This window comes from Callorhinchus milii, unplaced genomic scaffold, assembly GCF_018977255.1.
Source record: "Callorhinchus milii isolate IMCB2004 unplaced genomic scaffold, IMCB_Cmil_1.0 Scaffold7, whole genome shotgun sequence".
Lineage (NCBI taxonomy): Eukaryota > Metazoa > Chordata > Chondrichthyes > Chimaeriformes > Callorhinchidae > Callorhinchus > Callorhinchus milii.
In genome coordinates this window covers 26717630-26737505 of record NW_024704748.1, presented here as the reverse complement: position 1 = coordinate 26737505, position 19876 = coordinate 26717630, and the positions used below count along the sequence as shown (strand labels likewise).

The 19876-nt window shown below is 42.0% G+C and overlaps 1 protein-coding gene across 1 annotated transcript; it reads right to left on the bottom strand.

Annotated features, from left to right (window-relative positions):
* Positions 1 to 3761: 3761 nt before the first annotated feature.
* LOC103186551 (pleckstrin homology domain-containing family S member 1) lies at positions 3762 to 19498 on the bottom strand. The gene is made up of 17 exons (XM_007905656.2): positions 19380 to 19498; positions 17689 to 17738; positions 17071 to 17162; positions 16512 to 16630; positions 16026 to 16157; positions 15347 to 15416; positions 14523 to 14630; positions 14142 to 14252; positions 13369 to 13419; positions 12689 to 12799; positions 11644 to 11693; positions 10950 to 11015; positions 9074 to 9208; positions 8256 to 8357; positions 7005 to 7131; positions 4196 to 4286; positions 3762 to 4023 (listed from the first exon to the last, which is right to left on the bottom strand). The coding sequence occupies exons 2-17, from the start codon at positions 17699 to 17701 to the stop codon at positions 4016 to 4018; spliced, it is 1386 nt and encodes a 461-aa protein (XP_007903847.1). The 5' UTR covers positions 17702 to 17738; positions 19380 to 19498; the 3' UTR covers positions 3762 to 4015.
* Between the last annotated feature and the right edge of the window lie 378 nt (positions 19499 to 19876).

Sequence of the window (19876 nt, the reverse complement as noted above, 5' to 3'; positions counted from 1 at the left end):
CTGACCCAACTGTACAGCGCCTTGGGACGTCCTCCCGATGTGAAAGGCGCTCTATAAATGGAATCTTGTTGTTGTTGTTGTTGATAAAAAAAAATTGGTAATTCAATTCACGACTGTTTGTGGGACGCTGCGGCGATTGGCTGCCGCGTTTCACCCACAAAACATACGGTCAATTCATTTTACAGTATACTCTGTAACGCGCTTTGAGACGTCTCAAAGATATGATGATAATATAATAACAATCCTTGCATTTGATACAGTGCCTTATCACGTCTTCGAGACGTCTCAAAGCGCTTCACAGAATATACTGTAAAGTGAAATGACCGTATATTTTGCGGGCGAAACACGGCAGCCAATTGCGCACAGCAGCGTCCCATAAATAATCGTGGACTTAGTGACCAATTTATTATTTTTTTTAAAAGGGATTATTACCCACGGAAAAGTGATCCGCCAATTGACTAACAACCGGGTTCCTACTCACTGCTGATAAACAGAGGCGTGTGGAATAAGGAAAATTGCCCAACATGTCGTCCTGCCCGGGAATCGCACCCGGGTCCTCTCGCTTGCGAGGCGAGTGCTCTAACCCCTGAGCTACAGGAATCCACAAGGCGCTCTATCAAATGTACATTATTATTATTATTATTAACGGTGGACGTAGAACTGCGCGATATATGTTTGCACAACGTATCTTGATGCTAATAACATGGTTAATCCACATGTTAATCCAAATGTGAATATCGTCACAGAAAAAGGCACAGAACACACAGACTACTGGCTTTCACATTCAAGTGGGCTGGAATGCCTTCTTCACGCAAACATTTTTTGCGAACAGTCAATCGATAAAACAAAACCGACCCAAATTCTACAAATTCCAAGCTACTATCAAGTGATTACAAGAGTGTAATCCAATCGCAAGGTTCAGACCAGGGTCGATTATGATAATCCTTGCATTTGATATGGCGTCTTATCATGTCTTATGGGATCACGGTTTCATTCTTGTAGTTTCTGATGTTATCTGTAGCCTTTCATCAAAATGATCCATTCAAAGTTGCTCATGTACCTTCTACTATTAGGGACAAAATACAAATTTGAGTAACCATTGTCTGGAGTCCTTTATAAAACCATATTTTCAGAGAGCAGCACACCCTGTTATTAAATGCACTGCGAGACGTGATTGGAAAAGAAGAATGTCGTACTTCTGAGAAGGTAGGAAAACAAGTTTTATAACCACATGTAGAATTTAAGTGTCGTAAAAAATGCTTGAATTTTTTTTAAAAGAATGTAAAATTTAAAAAAAAGTTCTCCTGCGACCTTCCTCATTCCAATAGACAATGTCTGGTCTGTCTGGATGTTGAGGTTAAAGCCCCGAGGTGGGAATTTGAAACCGCAATGCTCTGACTCAAGAGGTGAGAGTGCTATCCACTGAGCCAGACTGACACTTCTGTTGAAAGCTTTCAGAAAATATGTACCACTAGAATCACCACTGCTTGTCGAATCTTTCTGGAATACATCTGGAAACAACGACTTGGATTTATAATCGTGCCCTTCACACAGGGCAGTGTCTCAGAGCGCTTAACAACGGTGGAGCCTGACACCGAGTTGAGGAGGAAGGTCTTTATGCGTGATCTGAAAATGGGGAAGGAGGGATTGAGGGAGAGAGGTCCAAAACTTTGGGTGTGTCGTGGCTGAAGGCATTTGCCGATTGTGGAGCGGAGAGGGTGGGTGGTGGAGTGGGGAGTAAGCAGAAACAACAACAAGATTACATTTGTATAGCGTCTTTCACGTTGGGAGGACGTCCCAAGGCGCTGGACAGAGAACAGCATTTCAGACCCGAGGCTGGGGTCAGGGGGGAGAAGGGAGGGGAGAGGAAGGGGGGTGGCCGATGTCATGTTCGAAGAGGAGGGTTTTGAGGCGGGACTTGAAGGAGGCTAAGGAGGGGGCGAGGCGGAGTGATTGGAGGATGGAGTTCCAGACGTTGGGGGCAGAGTGGCCGAAGGCTCTCCCGCCAATGGTGGGGCGGGTGGGTCGGGGGACGTGGAGCAGCCCAGAGCCGGCTGAGCAGAGGGAACGGGCGGGTCGGTAGGGGGTTAGGAGGTCGCAGAGGTAGGGTGGGGGCGAGGCCATGGATAATAACAATTATTATTGATATTATTAATTAATAATATGAATAATAATATTATTAGAAATATAATGTTAAGAGTGTTTCACAGCAATGGCTAAAAGCCATCACTGATGTGACATCCCAGTCTAACAGCTGGAGGTGTGGGATACCTGAATCCACACCTCCATTTGATTTGCAAAGTCGAGGTTTGTATGAAGATCCCAACGGCAGTGTTAAGTGGGATTTGCAATTCAAAAAACAAATCACTGCTTTGTTCATTATAGTAAGTGTTTCTTTATTTTCATAAAGAATACATCAGAAAACAGTAAAAAAAATAGACATACAACCATCAAAATGGAGGCGCTGCATAAAATACATTATTTCCTGCTTACAGATATTCACAAACCACTTTACAGCTTTGTTCTGTTGAGGTATTTATAACAATTGCATTGAAGGAGGGAGAAGGGAAGAGAGGGTATGGGAGAGGGGTGTTAAGTAGAAGGATGTAGTATAAACATTGGCAGCAAGATGGTTTGAATGTCCTGTTTCCCTATTTTAGGTTCTATTGATTCTATGAAACAATGCTGTGAATAATTGCCATTTATAAAGAAAAGCTACAATTCAATCATTAACCATCTCGTGGAGTCCTGTAGCTCAGTGGTTAGACCACTCGCTTTGCAAGCGAGAGACCTGAGTTCAATTCCAGGCAGAGGGCGAAACCTTGGGCAAGTTTCCTTACTCCACACAGAGCCTAATAATAATCCCTCCAAAACCAAAAACAATAATAAATTGGTCTTTTTCAATCACCGACTGTTTGTGGGACATTGCTGTGCGCAATTGGCTGCCGCGTTCGCCCACAAATATACAGTCAATTCACTTTACAGTGTGTTCTGTGAAGCGCTTTGGGACGTCCTCCCGACGTGAAAAGTGCTATATCAAATGCAAGGATTATTATTATTAATTATTATTATCTCGATTCTTGGACATTAAAGTCTTATTCATTTTTACATATTTACACACATCTCATCACATTACGTTGCTTTCTGATCCAAAAGGTTTGAGACATCTCGATGACGTGATGAGGCGCTATGATCAAATGCAAGGTATATTATTATTATTAAATTATTTATAATCTAAGATATCAAGAGAGGATATCAAATAATTGTCAACAGTGACATGGAGTGCTTTAAAAACAGACTAATTTAGCAGCAACAATATGGCTAACCCACGATCCCACTCGTCTTAGCAAACAAACGGAAAAGGGGTTTTACATTTTAAAATGCTTTGCAAGATTTGTGTGCAAACTGCAAAAGGTACATCTAAACTCATAAACACTGAAGTATTAAAACGTAAGTGATGTGGCCTTACAGTGGGATTTCCCCATTATGAATAGGATTATAAAGTGATTGCCTGTGATCTAATAAACTGGCTAAACAGGCTTTTCAGAGCAGCTGGCTAAAACCGAGCGGCTCTCTACAGTAACTGACCCCAACAGTAATAAGCATTTGCAGATGATGAATGCACTGTCTGATTTATATTTCATTTTTTTTCTTTAAAAGGCAAATGAGAAAATTAAAAAAAACTGGAATGTTCAAAAGCATCTCAGTCACAAACACACACACACACACTCACAAAGACACACACACACACACACACTCACGCACACTTACTCACAAACACTCACACTTACACACACAGAAGCGAGAATCATTTGAAAAGGTTTTGGACAATGAACGGGGCAAATGGAGTGAAACATCATGGAAGGAGGGAAAGGCTTCTCCAACGCTGTTGCTATGGACTTAACAACTCAGAAAAGTTGCTGATATATTGGCTCTTCGATGATACAGAATTTATTGTCACTCATGGCTCCATGACCTTCAGTTGCAGGAGATCAGAGCCTGAGGTCAAATTCAGTCAGTGACCTAAACACAAGAGAAAAAAAAGTGTGAGACGTACAAAAAGTAGGGGAAAAGATTCGACTGCAGTTTTTCTCCCATTTCCCCCGAGATCACAGTCATCCAAGTGCTGTGTAGCAGTGCTCTGAGCTCCGGCATTTCCAATGTGTTTTGCGCGAGTATTTATTGCTTACGTTACCTGTCTGATCATTCCGTGCGTTGTCTTCACAGACACATTCCTCACAATGGAACGTCGTTGCTCCAGGCTGCCGCAGAATGCTGATTGTTACCTGCGGCAAGAATAATTTGTTGTTCAACCAATATTTAGCAACTAGGTTATCATCATCATCATAATAATATTAATAATCCTTGCATTCGATTCAGCGCCTTATCCCGTCTTCGACACGTCTCAAAGCGCTTCATAGGATATACTGTATTGACTGTGTATTTTGTGGGCGAAACGTGGTGCACAGCAGAGTCCCACAAACATTGAGTGACCAAATTATTACTATTACTATTCATTCATTCATTTAGAAGGGATTATTACTCCTGGAAAAACAATCCACCAATCGATTAACAACCGGGTTCCCACTTACTGCTCGGGGAACAGAGGTGTGCGGAGTAAGGAAACTAACTAAGTTATGTCAGATTTGTGCCCATCACACTTTTCTCTCTCTCTCCCGTTGGACGGCTACACTCAGCGATTGCTTATTCATCTTCAACTCACAAGATCACAAGAGAAGTTTGGACGAAGAGGGTGATTCTGGCCTATTTGATCTCATTGGAACATCCTCTCCCATCACAGCAGCAAGCTGTTTATTCAACTAGCTCATTTAAACAAGAAAACATACCAACAAAATAGGTCAAACTGGGTCAAGCTTTTTAAAATCACTGCACACTCTCTTGTAAAGCATTTACACTGATGCTAATATTTGAAATTGTTGTTTGGAACCAAGTGGGAACAACAAGGGGTGACTTGAACCCGGTGATCTCTTTAATACAATAATAATTTGATTTGCATTTGAGGACTTCTCAAATGATTCACAGGATATACTCTGTGTCGTGTTGTGACTGTGTTTTGTAGGCAAACTGTGCAGCCAATTTGTACGCAGCAAATGCCCCACAAACAGTCATGAATTGAATGACCATTTCTATCTGAAGGATTTGTTGGCCAGAAAACCAACTCTCTTTTTTCGCATAGTGCCACGAGATCTTTAACATCCACCTAGACAGCCGGAGAGGACACCGGTTAACTCCTCATCCAAAGGGAAGTTTGTGAACATTGACACAACAGGACAGCAGAAGGTGCAGCTCTGAAGTTCTTATTCAGTTGGGATCCCACAATAAATAATGATACCAATCAAGAGAGCACAACTTGCAATCCCAGAGAGTTAAATTATCAAACAAACAAAAACATCACGAATGTTCGGCCGCTCACAGTGATGTTAAATCCGAAGAACAGGGGCCAACTTTCCCTCTCATCCCCTACACTCACTTTTCAAGTGATGTTTGACCTACAGTTGTACCTTATCTTTCTCCCCCTCACTATGTGAGATATCCGGCACTCAATCTCAGTTAGCTTTCCATCACATCTCCACTTGACATCATTGCTGTGAAAACCTCAACTCTTTATTCTCCTTCACCTTTGATCCTAAATTAATCGCCTGGGGATTACGTCCAAAGAGATTGGCGCACATTCTGTTCTCTCTTAAATAAATATGTTCATCTACAAAATCACCTCAGCCAGGAGTTCCTTCATCATTGACCCTCATTACAATGAGCCCTTATTTGCACCTCTCCCTTCCAGGTTGTCAAGTTGCTGTAAATATGGTTTCAAATGCTCAAATCTATGCGAATAACTTATAGTTTCAGCCTATTTAATTCTTGCATGCAATTACGGAACAGGCTCCCCGGCGAGACAGGCAGACGGTGGAGGCAGAAATTGTTAAGAACATAAGAACATAAGAATTAGGAGCAGGAGTAGGCTATTCAGCCCCTCGAGCCTGTGCCCCGCCATTCGATAAGATCATGGCTGATCTTCAGACCTAACTCTAATTACCTGCCCTATACCCATATCCCCTATTTTTTAAAAATCTATCAGTCTCAGCCTTGAAGATGTTCAAGGACTGACATCTACAGCCTTCTGGGGGAGTGAATTCTGAGAGAAGAAATGTTTCCTCAACTCTGTTCTAAAAGGCTGACCCTTAATTTTAAGACTGTGACCCCTGGTTATAGACCCTCAGTGTCTACTTTATCAGCTCTTTAAGAATCTTATATGTTTCAATAAGATCTCCCCTAATTCTTCTGTACTCTAGAGAATACAGCCCCAGTTTATTCAGCCTCTCCTCATAGGTCAGTCCCCTCATCCCAGGAACTAACCGAGTGAATCTACGCTGCACCCCCTCGAGGGCAAGTATGTCCTTTTTTAAATAAGGAAACCAAAACTGCACACAATACTCTCGGTGCGGTCTCACCAAAGCCCTATACAGTTGCCGCAAGACTTCCCTACTCCTGTACTCTAAACCTTTTGCAACGAACGCTAACATGCCATTCGCCTTCTTAGTTGCTGCTGCACTGCAAACTAACTTTTTGAGACTGGTGTACAAGGACACCCAAATCCCTCTGAACAATAACACTATCTAATCTCTCCCCCTCTAAAAAATAATCTGTTTTTGTATTTTTTCTACCTTGGTGAATAACTTCACACTTCCCCACATTAAATTCCATCTGCCACCTCCTCGCCCACTCCCCTCGCCTGTCTATATCCCGTTGCAATCTTTTTGCATCATCCTCAGAGCTTACTCTCCCACCGAGTTTAGTGTCCTAGTTGTTTGTTTCAAGAACAAATGAGATCGATTTCTGCTAGAAAATAATATCTGGGGATAGATACAGTATATAGTTTGGGACATGACATGTCAAGTGACTGCCAGGATGGTGGAAGGTGAACTGGATGGACCTCGGTCTTCGTTCGCCAGCAAATTCTTATGTTTTGATTAGCAAACACATACCTCTTCTTCCACGGCCTTTTGGACGAACATATACACCTCCTCTATTGTGCTGATCTGCAGCTTGTTGATTGCTGTAATAATGTCTCCGTGACAAAAAGCACACTTGGCATCCGAAGAGTGAGTAACACTGTAAACAGGAATAAGACTTCTGTTAATGGGCACTGAGCACAATTCTAACAAATGACCCATTCGATGAGAAAAGCCTAAAGAGAAAGGAAGAATAGAAATTTTATACCAGGGATCAGTTTTTAATACAAAATAAATGGTGCCAACCATCACAGGCATTGGTTATATAATAGAGTGAGTGTGTTGTAAGTGGGGAAAAATAACTATTCTGTTCAGCTGAGAAAAACAATTCCCGTGGAAATGAATTACTAATAAAACAAATATATTGTTAATAAGATGTATTGTTAGACCTTTCTTCTGGTGAACACAAGGCAAGGAAAAGTCCCGCTTCGATTCCGAGGGAGATATAAGAAGATCCGAGAATGCTATAGGTAAACAGTAAATTGCCACAGGCATGTGAAGGGGCGACACGAGTGCGGTCTATTGCTGCTCCCGTCTGTTGCATGATTTATGTATATGTGAAACCATGTCCATCTCTGCTGACACGGACATGTTTTCACATCCACACAACTGAGGCACAGGGGTCCCGCTTTCACATCCCTAATAAGAGGCTTCGGATATTCATCTGCATCATTGTTCGTGCTTGTAAGTGTGTGGGAAGGAAGAAATGGAGAAATCGAGAAACTGCCTTGATATAGATCTGAGAACAGCAGAGTCATCTGGTTGCTCTCTCAGTCAGGGAATAGAGCAGAGACAGGACAACCTCAAGAAAATATTTTAAATGATTCAAATAAATTGTGTAAAAATAGCATGAAAATGTAATAATAATAATACTCCTTGCATTTGACGTCCCAAAGCGCTTCACAGAACACACTGTAAAGTGAATTGATGTATATTTGTGGGTGAACGCGGCAGCCAATTGCGCACAGCAATGTCCCACAAACAGTCGTAGATTGAAAATAGCCAATTTATTATTGTTTTTGGTTTTGGAGGGATTATTATTAGGCTCTGTGTGGAGTAAGGAAACTTGCCCAAGGTTTTGCCCTCTGCCTGGAATTGAACTCAGGTCTCTCGCTTGCAAAGCGAGTGCTCTAACCACTGAGCTACGGGACTCCACAATATCTTAGAAAATAGTGTTTTCCTTAATTTCAACCTGCAGAAGTGAAAACACTGACAGTTGCTTACCAGACACTGCCATTTGGTTCGGAAAATGACAGACTAAATTGCACTTCTTTTTTGGAAACCACACGATCCAATTTTTCCGGCTTTTTTTCTTCTATAACATCCCTGAACAAATTGGAGAGAGAGAGAGATTTGTAATGTGTAATAGCCTTAGATTACCAAAATAGAGTTGAAACGTCGGGCATGTGTGAGGGATTCAAACTGTAGCCTTGACCCGAGCCCCAATCAGATGAGTTACTACGCCTCATTTTATGGATGTCTTTCATCTCTTGGATTTCAAAACAGGTGATGTGTTGGCCAGCACACTGGCATTCACGTAGAGCATATAAGAATACCTGCATCTGTTATAGTGTCTTTCACGTCAACAAGACGTCTCAAAGTGCTTCACAGGGCCACTTTCTATTTTGTAGGTGAATGTGGGCAGCCAATTTGCACGCAGCAATATTCGGTAAACAGCTACGAGGCTGGTATTTCCGAGTCAATACGTAGTAGATTGTACAGAATAGGTCAAGACCCAATTGACAGCCACGACAAGGTTAAACTGTCTGGTCACGACCCCTTTAAGCTTTACAAGAGATGAACGTCCTAATGAATGAGAACTTCTTCTGCTATTAACCAGTGCCAGAATAGAGAAATCCTGGGTCAGATATAAATACTGGGAAAAGGCAATTTACAGGTCCTTGTGCAGTGAGCTTCACATACATTAAAGTAATTATTATTGAAACAAATGGCATCACAGCTTTTCGATCACCCTGTGTGAGGCAGGAAACGCATTTCATTAGTTAAAGAAGAAGAGAATAGTTAAGTGAACACTTTCTGACCTGTTCAATGCTTTCAGTTGCCTCGTGTGTGTTGGCAGGTTCATGTCCCACTCTGTCTTTCCTTTAAGAGACGCGGCAAGTGACTGTTGTGGGAGAGTCTCGGTGTTCAAGAGATCTTCACTTGAACTTATTCTGCTATATAGATAAAGCATTTTTACAACTGCTGAACAGCACGCCTCAACATATGAGGTACCTCAACAAGGCTACATACCATCCTTCATTTATTTTTAACTGGGTCCAATATCCTAAGGCGTGGGCTATAAGCAAGGCGTGGAATAAACGTCAGACTTTCATGCTATGCTTAGGAAGTGACTTTAGTGGCACTTTTGTGCACAGTGACATAGTGCAGAAAATGACATTAGTGTTGACCTGATGATCTGACAGACAGCCATGTTATAGCATGAGAAGCCGGCCAGTCAGCTTCTCATGAGAGCAAGTCCACAAGAAAAGCTCACAGTGTAAGTGAAGTGGCGCGAAAACTGGGTTTCCCTGTATTACTGACCCAAGTACTAAAGGCTGACTGCAAATGTATTCTGTCAACCCACTGAAGATTACACCTGCTGTATAGTGCTGACAAGACCTAAAAATCATTGGTAAATAATAAATTGGCGTCCCACTGTGAAATCGCACCACTTAAAAGTGTCCGTGTCCCTGAAGTGGCCTTTATACTCTTGGCTTTCCTGCTGTTCTTTTGCTCGCTCTTGTTCCCAAATCCCCTGCACTCAACTTTAGACCTTAAAATAGAGCTAAAGTTAATGATAAACAGCAACAGGTAGAATCAGATTGCTGCACGTTCCCCCGCCCTGCCCGCTCCACTATCGATGGTCTGGCCTTCAGCCTTTCTGCACTCGATCCCTGAGCCACTCCACCTTGGCCCCTCCCTTGCCTCCTCCAAGGCCCATCTCAAGATCCTCCTCTTCGACCGGTCATCTTGCCACCACCACCCCCATTGCCCTCCACCCCTCTTAACTCCAGCCCACAGCCTGGACGCAAATCCTTGATTGGCCAGGGCCTTGGTACGTCCTCCCGGTGTGAAAGGTGCTACATAAACACAATTTGTTGTTGTCGTTGTTGCGTAGAAAAAACAACTGCATCTGACACAAACTTCAATGGGAAAAATTATAGCTGAACTAAAACTGCGCAGGCTTATTTATTCATTATCTCCAAAGTTCACGGAAAAGAGATGAAGACTCGAGGTTTTATCACGGCCATCTACAAAGCTAGAGACTTCATTATTACAGGCAGCGAGCACTGAAGAAAAGGCCCATTGCCATGTTTAGTAATGACTGACTGAAGGTTAATCCAAGTTAGGAACAATCAATCATTCTTTACAAGTCTGCACAGGGAGCATTGAAGAATCACAGTTTGAATTCCGAATTTAGGAGAAGGAAGGAGTGAGGGACAAGTGCCCTTTGTACTTTAGGTTATGAATCATATCTTTAAGATGCTTCCTTGATCAACATAAAATCTAAATGTGTTTTTTAGTAGGGCTTACTGTGGCAACAGTTGATCTCAACGTAAATCTCACTTGACTTACTTTCAGTAGTCAGTAGTTCACAGAGGACCGCCCTGTAGTTCACAAAGCATTATTGGGCAAAGTTGAGTGCAGAGGACTTTGGAACGCAAGAGCAGAACAACAGCGGGAAGACTAAGACTATAAAGGTCAGTTCAGGGACACTTTGAGACACAACAGTTTAAGCAACAGGGCAAACAAGGAAAACATTCAACTAAGGTTTCCCCCTGCCCTGGAATCGAGACCAAGTCCTATCGCTTGCGGGATGGGTGCTCTAACCACTAAGCTACGTGTCTCGTTGTCACACACGAGCAATAAAGCCCCAACTAGTTAGTTAGATAGGAAACAATATCCTGCACTTACCTCGTTAAATTCGTGCTTTCCAAATCGGTGGTCAGACATGGCCTCTCTTCAGCCTTCATTTCTGGTCTGAGAAAAAAATACATTTGAGACAATTGATGGGAGATTCTCTGATCATTGTTAACAACAACAACAACAGCAACAGCTTGGATTTCTATAGCACCCTCCACGCCAGACGGCATCTCAGAGCGCTTCACGGACTTCGGTTTCGGGAGGTGGGGGAGGGGAAGTTAAGGGTGTCTAATTCTATTGCCGCCACTTTATTGATCTTGGTGAGCTCGTGTCGAGATTCTCCACCCTCATACCAAATGCAAGGATTTTTATTATTTTGCATTTTTGTTGCTTGAATTGGGCGCAGAGCTTGATAGAGGAGTGATGGATCCGTGGTTTTTAAGTAAAATAAATACACCATCCATCAACTTAACTGGGCATTCATTACATTAATACAATATAAGTCAGTGGATAGGATTATGGAATGTAAACTATTTTCCTCTGGCTAACAAAATTCGTCCCCCAAACGTGTTTTTAAAGCAAATTCTGCTATGCAGCCACAAATCACAAACGGCTCACGATAAAATGAAGATTTCTTAAATTTCAAAATACAATCAAATTATACATGTTTTGATATTTGTTTGATCATTAAAAGGGATCACTCAAAGTCATAAAAATAGTTTTGGAAACCCTTTCTGATACTCACATCGATGCCATGGACATGTAGATCCCTGAATCGTAAGATTGTGATCTGCACTATTGGAACAAATAAGAGTCTTCTTAGTATTAATAATATTAATAATAATGAACCAATCCCTCAATTCCTCCGTCTCATTCGCTCGCTCGCTCGCTCACTCACTCACTCACTCACTCACTCACTCACTCACTCACTCACTCACTCACTCACTCACTCACTCACTCACTCACTCACATAGAAAAAAACATTTCCTTTAGTTGCGGGAAAGAAAAGAATAGAAATAGTAACAAGGGGCATGGACTGTTAGTAATATGATTTGCCTTATCACAGTGAAACATCTCAAAGTGCTTCACAAGAGTGTAGTGACTCGGTGTTTGTAGTAGGTGAACATAGCCGTTAATTTGCACACAACTAGAAACCTCTAAGATCATCAAAGGGCAATGATAGAGTAGATAGTGGGAGATTGTTTCCCCCGGTTGGAGAAAGTAAAACCAGGGGTCACAACCTTAAAATCAGAGGCAGCCCTTTTGCACTGAGTTGAGGAAGAACTTCTTCGCTCAAAGGGCGGTGAACGTATGGAACTCACTACCCCAAAGGGCTGTTGACGCTCAGTCCTTGAACATATTCAAGACTGAGGTAGATAGATTTCTTATTGCAAAAGGGATTAAGGGATATGGGGATAAGGCAGTGTCAGGTTATTAGCTGAAGTAGAAGGTCAGCCATGATTGAATGGCGGGGAAGGCTCGAAGGGCCGAATGGCCTACTCCTGCTCCTACATGTTGTTATGTTATGTTAGCAAGATCTCTCAAACAGCCATGAAGTTAATGCCCATTTTTTAAAATAAAATCTGGGGCATTGTTAGCCAGGGTTTGGTAGTCAAAAGGGAAACACAGTTCTCTTTTCAAACAGTACAGTGAGATCTTTAAAGTCCAACTGAACAGGCAGAGGGGACTTCACTTTAACGTCTCATCCCAAGGACATTATACTTAATATACACTGGTGAGAAACCTGCAAACAAAATTAAAATTGTTTAAGTATCTCATCCTGTACTTACAGATTTTACAATTTTCCGTGGTGTATCATAGGTGGCTCCAGAGGTATTTGAAGATACAGCAGATACTGAAGATGCTCGTGGCTTTTCTTCCACTACTGTCTGTCTAAACTGCTACAAATAACGTTGAAACAACATAACCAACAAGTTGTGTTTATCGAGCGCCCCTCACATAGGGCAGTGTCCCAGAGCGCTTGCTCTTGCAATTATATTGTGCCCTTCACGTAGGATGACGGCTTGGGAGAGCCGTACAGCGGTGGGGTTGGACGCTGAGCAAGGGAGAAGGGGTGGGGTGGGGGCGGGGGGGCCATATGTGGGAGGTCAATGAGGTAGGTGTTTAAGAACTGATTTGTGTTACTATCAAGTTGACAATAACATTGAGTTTTGTATTATTGGATGTTTCGTATTTTCTTTGCTCTGTTGATTAAATACAACTCAAATAATCAAAGGCAAAGCTGAGAACAATGTGCCCCAGTTCCATTGCTCGTCATTTCACCTCATCATCTCAAAGAGCTGAAGCCGTGTGGATTCCCTCCCATCTTTTCCCTCGGAACAAAAGTACGACTCGAATGAATCAAGTCGAAAAACACTCAAGCTATTTCAAAAGGCACCAATTTCATGAAGTATGTATTGTTTGGCAAGCATTTTTTGAAGGCAAGAAATAAGTTCATGTTTTATCTTACCTGTGTCATTGAACTAGTTTTGAAAGTGACATCAGAATATGGCCTTTGCTTCTGGAATTATAAACACAAGTTATAAGATTCAATGTTTTATATTTCGCCACTTTACTGAGTGTGTACCACTCAAACTTCAAATTCAACGGCAATGAAATCGACGACACTAATACACTACTGACTTGGACTTTTCGAGTCCTGTAGCTCAGTGGTTAGAGCACTCGCCTCGCAAGCGAGAGGACCTGGGTTTGATTCCCGGGCAGGGGGAAACGTTGGGCAAGTTTCCTCCTTCAAGGCCGGTCTCAAGACCTTTATCTTTGACCGTGCCTTCAGCTCCCCTCTCGACTCTCTACCCCCTCCTCGCTCCCTCCCTTCCCTCCCCTCATCATTTTCCCCCGACTTGGGTCCTGACCCAACTGTACAGCGCCTTGGGACGTCCTCCTGACGTGAAAGGCGCTCTATAAATGGAATCTTGTTGTGTTGTTGTTGTTACTCCACACGCCTCTGTTTACTTAGCAGTGAGTAGGAACCCGGTTGTTAGTCGATTGGCCAATCACTTTTCCGGGGGTAATAGTCCCTTCAAAAAAAAATGTAATACTAATTGGTCACTCAATCCACGACTGTCTGTGGGACGCTGTTGTGCACAATTGGCTGCCGCGTTTCGCCCACAAAATATACAGTCAATTGACTTTACAGTATATTTTGTGAAGCGCTTTGAGACGTCTCGAAGATGTGATAAGGCGCTGTATCAAATGCAAGGATTATTATTATTAATTGCTTACCCCTGCCTCTAGTATATTTTTGGGCACATCATAGATGCACTGAATGGTTTCTGGTGGATCAACTGCAGAATAAGCGGATAATTTGGTTTCTCCACCTCTTTTCCGTTCTACCTGCAAACATAGAATAGGAAAGTCCACAAGTGTACTTGCTCGGTATATTTAATGCATCACCTGATTTTTTGCACAAACCCTGACGACTTTACTCACTCGGCAGCACTCTTGCCCTTAGGTCAGAACATTTGTGGGATCAAACGTTAGAATTTGGAGTTTGTAGTCTCCGCTGACATTATAGCGCAGTAGCAAACATCAAACAATGGCGAGAGATATGGTCGATACTACAGAAAAGCACTTCAATCATTTCAAAAACCAGGTCTGGGTTACCTCAGCTAAAGTTTCTGATATTGTGGAGTAAATTGTGTGTGAGTTGTTGGTTGAAGAAGCTTCTGGTTGTAGATGTGGTATATCTCCATGGAATCTTCCAGAATAATTCTGCAAAGAAGTTGTGGTGAGAAGGTCTTAGTTATCAGCTGAGCCCATTTCAACATTTGTTTATCATTTAATAAGACTTTCTATTGAGCTCTCCGCCACTGTCAAGCGCTTTGTGACGCTACCCTGGTGAGGGGCGCTATATAAATGTAAATTGTTGTTGTTTTTAGAACATGTTTAAAATAGAGATTGCTGAGCTCTTGCGTGTGTGAAATAGATCCTTCATTTTATGTATGATAAACCCCAAACTATACATTTTTTGGGGGAGTGGGCGGTGTGGGGAGAAAAGTCATTTTAGTCAATAGTGACTTGTCTATCGCCGATTCAAAATATCCGTATGGGCAAGACATTGTCAAAGCACCCACAGTCTGGACGACCACAGAATGCTAAAGGAGCATTGCATATTTTGCCTCCAGACTCCTCTGAGATTTGAGCTCACCTCCCCTTCCTTTCTGAATGTTTAACCAATTCTTGGATAGTTCTCTTGCTGAAGTGCGTTCACAAGATCACAAGGTTAGTGTGGATAAAGAAGGCCCTTCATTAATCCTGCCTTACTGAAATGACCATCCCATCAGCTGGCCACAAAGCGACAGTGTTTTGTGGGTGAGAGTGCTGCCAATTTGTGTACAGCATTGATTGTGCCCAAAACAGCCCCATTCTCTTGCATGTTTTCCTATAGGATACAGTGCTGTTATTGACAATAAAGGTCCATTTATTACCGGTTGGTCTTCAACAGGAGAAATGTTTTTCAAATTCAGAATTTTCTGTTGCAAGTCCTTGACTTGATCTCTGTGTAAGAGCGGGCGGGGGAAAGTGGGGGTGGAGGAGAAGTGGGGGGAAAGCAGAATTAAAATAAAGCTTCACAGCTTATGAAATATTTCGCATTCACATTTACAGTCTATTCCAACTATTACACAGCTCAAATATGGTCACACCTCAATAGATGTTTGAACAGCCAATAACTATTGCTACTCCCCTGCCCCCCGCACCAATTCCTCCCTCGGTGGCACGAGCATTGCACAAACTGTTGTTTCAAAACAGCCGAGAGTGAATCCAGTTGACAGTCGAGTAGCAAAAGATGACAACGACAACTTGCGATTTTATCTGGCGCCCTTCACAAGGGGCAGCGTCTCAGAGTGATGAAGAACCAAGCTATAGCCTGTCCTCAAGATGTCCACGTTTCATCAGCGGTTACTGAACAGTGGCCAGGGACCATTTAATTATTCCTTCTTCCCAGCCCAGCACCCACCACAGCTCCCCCCAGCCCGCCCGCCCGCCCGCCCCCCCACCACTGCTGTCTGGGTAAGCTTAGAGAATGTAGAATGCTTGCAACCCAGAAAGGGGGCCACTCTGAGATGGAGTTCAACAGAAATATTTCCTGGTGCTTTGAATACTTACTTCTCTCCAATGAAAAAGTATTCCCTTCCCTCCGTCTTCAGAAAAATAACTCTCTCTCGGGTGCACTTGAACATTTTCTCAAGTGTCTTCCATTTGGCATGGTGCTGTGGGCCGATGTCCATCTCTTTAATCCTGTTTAACCATTGAGGAACACACATTGTTGTGGCTGGAAAACCAATCTCACCCAAATCAGTGGTTAGAGCACTCGCCTCGCAAGCGAGAGGACCTGGGTTCGATCCCCGGGCAGGTCAGGGCAAAAGGTTGGGCAAGTTTCCTTACTCCACACGCCTCTGTGTACCTAGCGGTAAAGTAGGAACCGCAGTTGCTAGTCAACAAGTCCTCTCGCTTGTGAGGCGAGTGCTTTAACATCTACTCTACAGGACTCCAGAAAATAGTTTCCAGAATTTAGCAGAGAAAAGATTCTTGAAATAATTTCATGACTTATTTGCACAGGCTTGGTCACATGAAACAAATAAAAATGATTACCCCTTTATAGGTATTTCTCCCAGTGCTTTTGCACTTTTTTCGTCCCGGTTTTTATAGTACTTCAAGATGTATTCGTCACTTTCTTCTCTTAATACGAAGTATCGTTTCTTCCATGATGTCTATAGAGATTAAAAATTTGAATCAAAGATTATTGAAAATGTAAGAAAACACAGAATATGGCAAAAGTTCAAGCTGCGTTAAATACAAAGTAAGCCACCTCACCTATCACGTATATTCAACGCAGCAAATCAATTTACAGGTGTCTTCAGTACATTTACACGTGTAAAAGAAGCACTTTTTGTGCGCGCAATCATAAGTTTGGTTTGGGGGCATCAAAGGAGATTATAAAAAGAGTTAAGATTCTCTTAATTCAACTTAATTGCCTTCATTTGCAAAATGTAGTGCCTTTCGGTGACATCAAGATCTTGTGCTGGTTTGGTGAGTTGGACTGACAAACTGGTGAGGCCGATGGGATCAGAGATAACTCCCATTTTGCTCACGTAACCTAATCATTTTCACAAAAGAATAACATTTGACCAAAGTCATTTTAATTGCATACCTGTGACGTGAACTTATTGATTGGAGGTGATTTCTGAAGACATCCTTCGAAGAAATTGGCCCCAGTTGCGTAAAATATTGAACTTGAACGTTCTGTTTAAATTGTTTTTAAAAAAAAAGACATTGTCACGAATTGCAATCAAAAATACCGCATCTGATTCTCACCCGATTTAAAGGCAGCACACTTTAAAATATTTATCCTTTTTTTTAACCATTCCACCTCTCCACTCTCTGGAGTAAAACTATATAACATTTAATACGGTTTACGTTAAGTCCAGGTTGCGGGAAACTTTTAGAAGTTGTATAAAATCCGATTTGATCAATAAAATTAATCAAAGTTTCCAGCAACGCTTTCCACTTCCTCATCACGTTCTGAGTAAAGCAGTTCCTTGTAAAGATCTGTATCAGCTATTTTGAAGTCAGTTAAATCTCGTCGATTAGAATCAACAAATACCTCATAAAACAGCCTCTTAACATCCGGTTGATCAAATATTTTCAGGATCTTAAACAATGTAGTAAAGCCCTTAGTATTATCCACTCCTTTGAATGTTTTCTCACTCTTCCACCGAATTGTACCGGAGCTAGCATTTATTTTGCTGTGTGTAAATAGAAATGTTACCTTTTCTCTGCATTTTAAGTTCTTCACAGGAACTCGAAACAAAACACGATCTGGAAAAGAAGAAAAACACATCACAGACTGTGACCAGAGTTCCTGAAGCAATAGAGCAACGCTAAGTGTATATTGATTTATAATAATAATAATCCTTGCATTTGATATAGCGCTTCATCACATCTTCGAGACGTCTCAAAGCGCTTCACAGAATATACTGTAACGTGAATTGATTGTGTGTTTTATGGGTGAAACGCGGCAGCCAATTGTTGTAAGTCATTTCAATGTTATTGTACCAAACTGTTGCAAATAATTTAGTGAAATTATAAAATTATAGGAAGGCAGAGCTAGGTTAGAATTTATTCCAGCGGGGATTATTTCTTTCAATATTATTCCTTGTGAAACTTGCTATAAATGGTAATGTCCATTTTTTAAAAAAAGTTTCTTTGTTAAGTGTCAGTTTCATTATTATTAGAAACACGAAAAAAAATCAACTTCAACAAATAGTGGTAATAATAATCCTTGCTTTTGATATAATGCTTCATCACGTCTTCGAGTCGTCTCAAAGCGCTTCACTGTAAAGTGAATTGACTGTGCATTTTGTGGGCGAACGCGGCAGCCGATTGCGCACAGCAGCGTCCCACAAGCAGTCGTGGATTGAGTGACCAAATTATTATTTACTTATTCATTTATTTAGTGAATTATAACAAATATAGCTGCGGTATATAAAAACACATTAGCAACAGTGGTGTTTTAAAATAAATAATTGCAATATTTTAAGAAAAACATAAATAGCTTTTAAACATGAATTTAAAAATCATTAAACGGATGTAAGTGGATGTTAAACAGTGTAAGTAAAGATCACTGCAGTGAGTTTTAATTCTGGTAAAGCCTTTTGTAACCTTTGTGATCTTTCTTTGGACCTTTTCAACTGGAACATTTCCCAGTTCTACTCCTCCTCGCATTTATTTCAACTCACTGAACTTTTTAAAAAAATCAACAACAAAGCCCCCACCTCGCCCCCGAAAATTTCTCCGCCTTCTCCAAAACGCAATCATTCTTTTTGTGCAGCGAAAAAAGTTGATAGAATTATAATAACAATCTTGCGTTCGACATAATGCTTTATCGCGTCTTTGAGAGGTCTCAAAGCGCTTCGCAGAATACACTGTAATGTGTGAATCGACTGTATAATTTGTGGACGAAACGCGGCAGCCAATTGCGCACCGCAGCGTCCCACACACGGTCGTGGATTGAGTGACCAAATTATTATTGAAAACTTTTTTTTAAAAAAAGGGATTGTTAACCCCCGGAAAAGCGATCCAACACTCGACTAACAACCGGGTTCCTACTCACTGCTGGTAAACAGAGGCGTGTGGAGTAAGGCAACTTGCCCAAGGTTTCGCCCCGCCCCGCCCCGGGAAGCGAACCCGGGTCCTCTCGCTCGCGAGGCGAGTGCTCTAACCACTGCGCCACAGGAATTGGAATGTAAAAGTTACGTGCACCGTCCCTGGTTTACAGACTCGGGGAAAATGATAAATCTTCAACTGCCTTCATTGCGGTTACACATACTTGGCCTAGCGGAGCTTCACAGAACAAACGCTCAATGACGTGACAACAGTTTCAGCTGAACACTCACCAGCAATCCAATCCCCTGTACAGCCGCTTCTCATCTAATCAGCAGTCAGAGTGTGCAATTTTACCTGAGCAGACTGACTCCTCCCGCCCCGTGTAGAGACGGCCTCCGGAAAATAACACACGAATGACTTCCTTGCTGGGATTTCCCTTTTATTTCCTCCTTCCAAACCTCACCACCGACCTGCCACCAAGCGCACAGACTAATTCCCACTCGTTCTTTACGAAACAAAGGATCGTGCCCAGAGCAAATGAATAGTCATCCGAAATCACTAAAATGCTGATGTGAAACTTTTGCTCTGTTTCGTTCCACTTTCCTCCCACTTCGCTGCAGTTAGGATGGTGAAATCGATGGTAGATATGCGAGCAAGAAGATTATTTTCAGCTATTGCAGGGCAACAGGACAGGAGGGCATGAGTTCAGCTGAGGACCATTTTGGGATACAAACCAGGAACCAATTCTTTATAATAATACTTGTATTTGATACGGCGCCTGTCTTGTCAGCACTTCAAGGGATAAAAATAATAATAAAAGTAATAATAAGAATAATAATCCTCGCATTTGG